Here is a 9,550-nt window from a genome sequence, read left to right as displayed (position 1 = left end):
TCATCCTATTTACAGCTGGCCTGCAAAATACTGTGCCACAGTTTAATATTTAGCAAGAATAGTATTTAGTAAGAATGGCCCAGGCGTTGAGACCCTTGTCCTAACATCTCCTCTTGCTAGGCCCTGAGGAGTGCCGAATGGTTGCATGGTTTTGTTTGACCCTCACAATAGCCTGAGGAACTAACTGCCAATCCAGGGAATATTAGCTGTCATTTTGCTGATGAGAGGCCTCAAAGAAGAATCGAACTGTGAATCCAGGCTCTGAGGCCAACTCTCTGGGTTCAAGTCCTGCTCCATCACTTATCCGATCTTTGGTAAACCGTTTAATCTCTCTAAGCCTCTAGTTCAATGGTTCTCAACCTTCCTAATGCCGCGACCCTTTAATACAGTTCCTCATGTTGTGGCGACCCCCAATTTCATTGTTACAAATTGAACATAATTAAAGCATAGTGATTAATCACAAAAACAATATGTAATTATATATGTGTTTTCCCACGGTCTTAGGCGACCCCTGTGAAAGGGTTGTTCGACCCCCAAAGGGGTCACGACCCACAGGTTGAGAACCGCTGCTCTAGTTCCTTAATTATTAAATTGGGATTACATCTACTTCGCAGGACTGCTACAACGATTATATGTTAACATGTAATAAAAATGCAATAAATGTTAGTTATTTTTATTCTTAGGCTGGCTCCGGAGACCTAAGAGGGTTATTCCCAGGCTGGGGCTCCTGCAGACGGGGATTGTGCCAGGACCCGCTCATCCCCGCCGGGCTGGACCCCACCCACCTGCGCAGTCAGCGCGCCCCACGTGCCTCGCGTAAACAAATGAGTGCGCAGGCGCCCCAAACGGACGTCCATTGGTCGGTGCCCAGGAGCGGGGCGGGGCTTCGGGCCCCAAGGTCTCGGACTGCTCAGTCGGGTCGGTTGGTCGGAGCTGTCTGTGGGCTCCGCCGCCGGCTTCGCCCTCGCGATGGCGTCCTGGCTGCCGCTGCTGTGGTTGCTGGGGCTGCTCCCGGCCGCTACCCCCGCCCCGTCCCGCCGAGACGCCGGCGCGCAGGCCTGGGAGCCCGCGTCCCCGGAGCTGCTGCGGCGGCCCGCCCGCTTCGCCCTGGACACATACAACCGCGGCCTGGCTGCCGGGGCGCGGGCCGTGCTGGGGACCGTGAGCGGTCGCGTCCGCCGAGTGAGGACGCGGCTGGGGCGGGGACGCGGGGCCCTAGTCCGAGAGATAGGAACTTTGGCCTAAACTTAGGGTGGGGGCACTGGACGGCTGGGCGCCTTTGATTGGGATGGGGGAGGAGGGGCTGCGGTGGGAGTGGCTGTGCCCGCCTCACCCGCCCCACCCACCCCTCCAACCAGGCGGGCCGAGGGTCGCTGTACTCTCTGAAGGTGACGCTGGAGGAGCTGCCCTGCACGGACCCCATGGTGTGCCAGCTCCCTGTGACTAAGAAAACCCTGGTGAGTGATGGGGCTCCCCCGTTTCCCTGTGCCGGGCTGAATCTGGCAGCAGTTGGGGCGGTGGGTCAAGCCAAAGGGAAGGGATCTGAGGCAACAGCTACTCAGGTCACTTCCCTGGACGCGGGCCAGAGACCATGCTTTAAAAGGTAAGATGTCCCCACCGTGGGGGTGATTGCCTTGGGGGTGATCCTCATCTGGGAGGCCTCCAGCGCCATCTAGCCGAGGGCCCCCAGACTGGCCTTCTCCTCTCCCCCTAGCTCTGCAGCTTTGAAGTCTCCTATGAGCTAGGAAAACATGCGTTGCTGAAGCAGGACTGTGGCCCAGTGGATACCAAGATGAAAGGTGCTGGGATCGCTCAAGGATGCGGGGATAGCCTGGGTCAGACTTCATTCAGGGTTTAGCCTTGACTTCTTTGTTCCAATCCTATCCAGATGACAAAAATGAGACTTCCAGTCCACTCCTCCCGCTGTCGGACAGGGACCCTCTACCCCAGGTGAGGAGTCCTCCTCTCTCTGGGGAGCTGGCTGCTGCCTTATATCCCCTCTCTTCCTCTCACCCTGGCCTGGGGCTCCCTGGTCAATCTGAGAAGGACTCCTTGTAAAGACCCCTCTGCCTTTCCAGGACTTTTATGTGAGAATGGCTTCGCTCTTCAAGTACTTTATCACCACCTATAACCGGACATATGAGACGGAGGAGGGTGAGGACCCAGCCTGGGGTGTACGAGTCCCAAACAGATCAGGCCTTCCCCCACTTTGGCACCTTGGTGTTGGGAGGGGAAGACCAGGAGAGGTAGTGCATCCTTTCAAGGACTCCTAAATCCCCACGTTCTTGCCCAATTTCCCAGGATTGGGCGGCTACCTCAGGGATCTGACTCTTTCTCCCATCGGATCTTCCTGGTCAGAAACCATGGGCCTCCATCATTCTGGGTTGAGTGGGCTGGAGCAAAGGACAGATTTTTCTCTGCTGGAGGCCCCTGGCGTGGTGGCCTTTTCCTATGACCTCCTGTCTGGGGGTGCTCTTTGGAGCCCGTTCTGGTTCTGCCTTCACATCTGAGAAGTCATCACCCCAGTTTGGCCCCAAAAGTTTGTCACCCCCCCCAATCTTATCACTTGCAGATCTGCCCCCCACCCTTACCTGCTCCAGGGTTCGGTCCTTCCTGAGCTTACAGAGCCCACCCACTCCCCAGGGAAACCTCTGCCAGTTAGCCCCAGGCACCCCTCCTTTATGATCCGCCTGGAGTCCCAGCCCCTCCTCTCCTGCTCCTTGGTCCTCAGAAGCCCAGTGGCGCATGTCCATCTTTATCAATAACATGATAAAAGCACAGAAGATCCAGGCCCTGGACCGTGGCACAGCTCAGTATGGAGTCACCAAGTTCAGTGACCTCACAGGTAGGCTGGTGGCCAGAGCCATCATGGAGCCTAGAAGAGACAGGACCTGTTTCTAAGGCCCTGATCAGGGCTGTCTTAGAAAACTCCCCCACCCCCATCCGCTGCCCACCTCTGCCCACAGAGGAGGAGTTCCGCACCATCTACCTGAATCCCCTCCTAAAAGAGGAGCTTGGCAAGAAGATGCGCCTAGTCAAGTTCGTTGGCGACCCTGCCCCACCTGAGTGGGACTGGAGGAAAAAAGGGGCTGTCACCAAAGTCAAGAACCAGGTTGGACCCCTCAGAAGTGAGGGTGGGACATGAGGATTGCCCTGGGGTTGGGAAGAGACCCAGCCCTGACTCTGCCCATCTCTTGTAGGGCATGTGTGGTTCTTGCTGGGCCTTCTCAGTTACAGGCAACGTGGAGGGCCAGTGGTTCCTGAAACGGGGGGACCTGCTCTCCCTCTCTGAGCAGGGTGAGCATCCCGCTGTACCCCCCTGTGCCCAGCCCAGCTCCTCCCAAGGGCTCCTTGGGACTGGCCGTATGTCTCCTAGAGCTCGTGGACTGTGACACAGTGGACAAGGCCTGCATGGGTGGCTTGCCCTCCAACGCCTATTCGGCCATAGAGACTTTGGGTATGCATTAATGGGGTCAGGAGGGACAGTGGGAGCCACTTCTCCCTCCACCTGAAGTCACATTTTGTGAGGGGGAGAGACATAAGCATGGGAGTCACGTGAACTGGGTTTAAGCCTTCGTGCTGACCCTGAAGTCCTTGGGCAAGTCAGCTCTCTCAGAGCCTCAGTTGCCTCATCTGTGAAATGGGGCTCATGCCCACCTCATAGGATTGCCTTGAGTATCAGGTGAGGAAATATATGTCAAGTCCCTGGCACATAACAGGGTCTTGATATTTTTGTTGCTTGGAGGTCTGTATTTCTAGCCACTGCTAAACCAGGTGATAACTCACCTCACTCTTGAGGGGAGGTGTTGAATTAAATTGGCAATTCAGTCAAGCAGTGGGCTGCAGAGAAAAGGATAAAGGGCTGAGGGACTGAAGTGGCCGCATAGAAACTGGTCTGGAAGCCTGGCGGGATCGGGGCCAGTGGGGACCCACACATGCCCTACAAGAGATGGGCAGAGTCAGGGCTAGTTCTGTCAGAGCAGGACAAGCAAGCCAAGGTCAAGGGCCCTAGGAAGGCAGGGACAAGCGAGGAGTCAGCAGTTGGGGGCGAGTTCCATCTCTGCCACATTTCTCACTGGTTACTCCCTCAACCCCCTGAGTTGACACTCTAGATTGAGGCTTTTCCGCAGAGGGGATGGCCTGTGTTCTGGGTTGGATGAGGAATGTGAAGCCTTGTGGATAAGGGGCTTAGCATAGCCTCTGGCTAGGAGAAGACTGAGTGTATGCTAAACAGAGTCCACCTTTTCTCTACTTCCCCATCGACTCCCCACCGTTGCCCAGGAGGGCTGGAGACAGAGGATGACTACAGCTACAGTGGCCACTTGCAGACCTGCAGCTTCTCTGCCCAGAAGGTCAAGGTTTACATCAATGATTCAGTAGAGCTAAGCCACAATGAGCAAGGTGAGTGAGGGATGGGATGGGGACAGGCCACGTGTGGCTGGGGCCCGGGGGCCCCTGATACTGCCCCTCTCCTGTCTCAGAGCTGGCGGCCTGGCTGGCCAAGAACGGCCCCATCTCCATTGCCATCAACGCCTTTGGCATGCAGGTAAGGCCCTAGCCCCCCTGCCCCTGCTCCATTTCTTGTTGACTCCTCCCCTACCTCTCCTTGGAGTTGGCCTCCTATTGCTTATTCTCCCTCCTCAGTTCTACCGCCATGGAATCTCCCACCCCCTGCGGCCTCTCTGCAGCCGTTGGTTCATTGACCATGCTGTACTGCTCGTGGGCTATGGCAACCGTGAGTTCTGCTGACCCCTCTCTGCCCAGCCACCCCAGGTCACAGGCAGAGGTTGAACCACAGCATCTCAGGACCTCTAGGGGGAAGTCTGGGGAAAGCCTAGGAACCCTTTCCCCCAGCTGTGGGCCAGGTGGGATCATCCATCCCCTCTGTGGATGGGAAGGCTGAGGCAGTACGGACAGCTAACCTGCATGAGGGGAGTAAGTAGGTACCCTTCCTAAACCCTAGAGCCCCAGGTCTCCAGGAGGGTGGTAGGTGGGCCTGTCTCTTTCCTGCTCTTTTCCTAGTACCTGTCACACAGTAGGCTTACAGCAGATATTTGAAGAGTGTAGAGTGCTTGGGGCCCTGACTCCCTGCACTCCCCACTACTTTCCAGGCTCCGATGTTCCCTTCTGGGCCATCAAGAACAGCTGGGGCACTGACTGGGGTGAGGAGGTGAGTCTTGCCTGCTCAGCCCCTGGCCCTCCAGCCCCCACCCTGCCCTAGTGCCCTCACCAACCCCCCTTCCCCTCTCTTCCAGGGCTACTACTACTTGCACCGTGGGTCTGGGGCCTGTGGTGTGAATGTCATGGCCAGCTCAGCAGTAGTGAACTGAGGAGCGGCAGCTCAGGACCTGGTGCTGACCAGGGCAGTCCCTCCCCGAGCCTGGCCTGCATTTCCAGGTCCCTCCCCAGGAGGCACAGCTGGCTCAGGGATGGGTGCCGGGTACCTCAGGGTGAGCAAAGGGCACTGGGTGAGGGGTACAGCCCCTATCCCCTCCACCCAACCCCCACTCTGAAGTTCCCCAGCTGCACCTTTGTTAAGTTGTGGTAGCCAGGAGGGTCTTGGGGTGAAGGATGATGTCTTGGCAGCTGAAGCTGGGCCAAGAACCCTGGGCTTAGGCAAGGAACAGGTGGGAAACAGATATTCTGGTCTTAAATTCAGCTTGTCCTCAGTAGCTCTGGGTTCCTGACCTGGCTTTTCTCTGACGTTATAAATTCTGGTTCCCTGGAGTTGGGGACAGTATCCCCTTTCATGTCCAGACAAACTGTTGTAACCACCCTTTTCTAACAGCAATAAAGAGGTGTCCTCAGCTCCAATGTGGTGTGAATGCTCAGTCCCTGAGGTCAAGGAGGGGCAGTGGGGACCTCTGGAGGGTTAAGGTCAGGCATTTAGTCCTGCCCAGGAGCCTAGGGCCCAGCTTCTGCTTCAGGAACCAAAAGGAGACAGAGTGAAACCCATGGATGGATCTTTATTCCGAAAGAGTTTTCTGGTCATTCTTAGGGGCCCGTGCTCTGAGATGGATGGGATCAGTCAGGGGGAACACCCTCTTTCCTGGAAAACCTCATCAGGGTTTGAAGTTAGAGGTCACTCTCACCATAGAGGGCACTGGAGAAGGCCATGTAGTCCAGGGCTCCAGCTGGAACCCCAGGCCCCTTGTAGGGGGTCATTCGTCGGATGCAGTACTCAGCCTGCTCAGCTGGGAGCTCCCGCCGCAGCTCCTCTGGAGTGATGTAGTTCTGAGGGAGAAGAGGTATTGAGGGCCCACAGGTCCTATTCCCTGCCCCAGCCCGCCAGCCCCTCCATGCCAGGGACCCACCTTGTCTCCCGCCAGGATCTTGAAGGAGGCCACAACTTGCTCAGCTGTATCAGTCTCGGCTGTTTCTCGGGTCATGAAGTCAATGAAGGCCTGGAAGGTCACGACCCCAGCCGCATTGGGGTCCACCATGTTCATAATGCGAGCAAACTCCACTTCCCCCTGTAGGGATAGAGGCCGGGCATTGTGCCCACGGGTGCTAAAGCCAGGAGGGCTCTACATGTCCAGCCTTGGCTGCACAACCCCAGGAACAGGGTGCTCCCTTTCTCCCTAGTCTGCAGCCTCTGTCAGCTCTGCCTTTAGGAAGTCCTGTCCACTAGGCTGAATCTGCTTCCTGCCTGTGGCAGTGCCCCTTTTGCCCATTGGTCCTGGTCTTTTGTCCCGGGACTCCCTGTAGTGCTGCAAACTCAAGTTTTGGAGACACAGAACTAGGTCCAAATTTCCAGCTATGTATCTTTGAACAAGTTAATCTACCTCTGTGAGCCTTTGCTAGCCCCTGTCTGGAATGGTCTAATTCTGCCTAGCCTCAGTGGGTGTGAAGAGGAGAAAATGAGATCATGGATGTTAAGGTGGGAGGCACATAGCAGGTGATCCATGTAGGACAGGGTACTGATGGGTGGAGGGTGAGGGGCACTCACCAGGTCATAGCCCATGGAGATGAGGCAAGCCCGGAAGTCATCAGGCTCCATCATCCCATTCCGCTTCTGTAGTGGGTAAGTGGGTGTCAGGCTTGGTCCTTAAACCCCACCAGCACCCTGGTCCACCACCCCACTAGGCTGGGCCCTTGCTGACCCGGTCAAAGTGGTTGAAGGAGGCCCGGAACTCATTGAGCTGATCCTGGCTCAGGCCCTTGGCGTCTCGGGTCAGTACCTGGTTCTCCACCTCGTTGATGGTGCGGGCAATGGTGGTGAGCAGCTGCTCCCAGCCCACACGGATGTGCTGGGAGAGCAGGAGATGGGCTAAGTCAGTGGGCAGCCAGTGCCTGGCCACGAGCTCTAGCTCCACCCCCAACCCACTGTGAGACCCTGGGTAAGTCTTCTCTCTGGGCCTCCGTACCCATCTGGAGGTTCCACTGAGTGACCTCCAGTGGCCCTTACTGCCTTAAAGTTTGATGATTTATTATGTATTAAGTATTGATCCAATCTGGCCTGGCTTTAGATTGCTATATGATTCTGGACAGGTCACTTTTCACTCGTGGGTCTCAATATCCCCATAGGTACATTGGGGGATGTGGCCAAGCTGAATTGGGACCCTCCTGGAACAGACGTGCTGTTTCCAGGTGTGGCCGCGCCAAGCTTCCCAGCCAGTGCCGCCTCCCCACCTCCATGCCGTAGACGGTGTGCTTATTGTCGAACACCAGGCTCTCCTGCAGCAGCTGGTGGTCGCCCTCCAGCCGGTCAACGTTGTTCTTATAGTTGATGATGATCTGCTCCTGCTGCCTCAGTCCAGCCATCTGCTCCTCCAGAGAGCCAGCCATACCCACTGCCAGGCGCCCCACCTCCTGCAGGGGGACCCGGGCAGCATGAGAACTCCCAGTTCTTGGTGGCCCAGCTCCTGCCTCACTGACAAGCCTTACCTCCATCTTCCCCTGGATCCAGGGCCCAATCGCATTGGCCTGGGCTGCAAACTGTCGCCGGAGCCTCTCATTCACCTGCTGCCGTGCCAGCTCCTCCTGCAGCATCTGGTCACGGCTGGGCACCAGCTTTCGGACCTGAAAGGGGAGTGGCTGTGCCAGGGCAGCTCTGGAGGAATCCTGCCCCTCAAACAACCCCTGCTGCTCTGAACCAAGGTGTCGGCTTGCTGGGCAGGCGCTGGGGCAAATCACTCAACCTCTCTAGGCTTGTTTCCTCATCAGTAAATGGGGCATCAACTTCATTTATAACTAACTGTTTTGTGAAGGATGCCCACACATCAGATTTCATTATATTTCACATCAGGCCTGACAGGAAAATGCTGCTGTTAGGGCCTCTTTACAGATACGGCTGACAGGCAGGGTGACTTGTCCAGCACCACATGGCGTCTGTGGCAGACCGTAGACCCTTATTTTGGGACACCTGAGGTTTCAGGGCGATGAGCGGTCTCAGGAGCAGGTGGGAAGCAGGGGGTGGCCACAGGCAGCACTGACCGTGTCCCACTTGGTGTTGATGTCCTGTGCGCTGAGCGTGAGGTAGGGGTTGGTCAAGCTGGGCCGCAGCCCATAAGTCTGGCAGATCTTCTGGATCTCACCCTGGATGCCCAGGATGGCACCCCGCTCTCGGTCAGCCTCGGGCAACGTCGCCTTGAACTGCTCATGTGCTGTCAGCAGGCTCTGGGGGCAACAGGCAGGCAGGATCAGCCAGGACCCCCACTTCCTGTAAGCGAGAGAAGGGGCAGCACCGTGCTCCAGGCCATCCAGTGGGTCCAGGGCAGGGCTGGCTCAAGAACCCAGTCCTGTCTCCCAGTCCAGCTCTCAGAAACAGGTTTTCCTTCCCCCCATTCCTCAAGAGCCTAAGGGAGTGGCCGACAGCATTTTAGGCCAGCTTCCCTGTCATCTCATGCAGCCCTCCGCCCCCTCCCCCCGGAACACCCACGCCCACCTGGGTCTCCTCCACGGAGTGCACCAGCCAGACGTCCTGCAGGTCCTCCACGGCGCCATCCAGCCAGTTGTTGAAAGGTGCTGCCCGCCGTGCAAACTCCAGCTGCAGCTGGTCGATGGTCTCCAGCAGCTTCTCCATCCTCTGAAGGCCGCAGGAATGGCGGAGAGTCAGCAGTTTGCCCAACAGGCCCCCTCACCTGTCTCCAGTCCAGCCCCCAGCCTCACCTCAAGCGCATCCCGCCTCTTCTGGGTCAGCGTGCCCAGGTTGTCCCACTGGTCGCAGATGGCCTGGCAGCGGCTGTTCACTGAGGCAGCCTCATGGTAGTCTAGCTCACTGGGGGCGAGAAGAGGGGGTGACTGGGGGGCCAGACCGCAGCCCAGATTTCCTCCTGATCCACACCCCGGATGGTGGTGAAGGTGTAAGAAAGCCAGGGCAGGTGGGGGTGAAGCGGGGCTTTCCTGAAGGGGGCGTTCCCAGCGTGGCCCTAGGGGAATAGGGGTTCCCACTGGTTTCAGCTTGTCCCTCAGGAGTTTGAATGGAGGGGCGGGGTTATGCGAAAAGGGGCGGGTTTACTGGAGGAGGTGCCAAGACGGTAGCCAACCCGGTGCGAAGCTGAAGGGAGCGGGCGGCCATGGGGTTGGTGAGGGTCAGTGAGTGGCGGTA

General features: G+C 57.4%; 2 protein-coding genes across 2 annotated transcripts in view; one reads left to right on the top strand and one right to left on the bottom strand.

Moving 5' to 3' along the window:
- Positions 1-892: 892 nt before the first annotated feature.
- CTSF (cathepsin F) lies at positions 893-5,814 on the top strand. Its single transcript, XM_006101611.3, is given in 14 exon segments — positions 893-1,182; positions 1,359-1,457; positions 1,715-1,828; positions 1,831-1,950; positions 2,079-2,154; positions 2,732-2,845; positions 2,967-3,112; positions 3,201-3,297; positions 3,377-3,457; positions 4,282-4,401; positions 4,482-4,546; positions 4,645-4,735; positions 5,112-5,170; positions 5,256-5,814. Coding segments are annotated over 14 exon segments (1,470 nt in total). The 5' UTR covers positions 893-969; the 3' UTR covers positions 5,331-5,814.
- A 185-nt stretch (positions 5,815-5,999) lies between these two features.
- ACTN3 (actinin alpha 3) overlaps positions 6,000-9,550 on the bottom strand; it is a 13,130-nt gene continuing 9,579 nt past the window's right edge. The window contains exons 13-21 of the mRNA XM_006101609.3: positions 9,112-9,220; positions 8,888-9,028; positions 8,437-8,619; positions 7,888-8,022; positions 7,633-7,812; positions 7,104-7,250; positions 6,950-7,015; positions 6,315-6,473; positions 6,000-6,234 (exon numbers count right to left, since the gene is read on the bottom strand). Of these exons, the coding sequence (XP_006101671.3) occupies positions 6,076-6,234; positions 6,315-6,473; positions 6,950-7,015; positions 7,104-7,250; positions 7,633-7,812; positions 7,888-8,022; positions 8,437-8,619; positions 8,888-9,028; positions 9,112-9,220 (1,279 nt within the window). The 3' untranslated portion in view covers positions 6,000-6,075. The remainder of the gene's footprint in view (positions 6,235-6,314; positions 6,474-6,949; positions 7,016-7,103; positions 7,251-7,632; positions 7,813-7,887; positions 8,023-8,436; positions 8,620-8,887; positions 9,029-9,111; positions 9,221-9,550) is intronic.

Source organism: Myotis lucifugus, unplaced genomic scaffold (assembly GCF_000147115.1).
Source record: "Myotis lucifugus unplaced genomic scaffold, Myoluc2.0 scaffold_373, whole genome shotgun sequence".
NCBI classification, from domain to species: domain Eukaryota; kingdom Metazoa; phylum Chordata; class Mammalia; order Chiroptera; family Vespertilionidae; genus Myotis; species Myotis lucifugus.
This window is presented reverse-complemented; position numbering and strand designations above follow the sequence as displayed.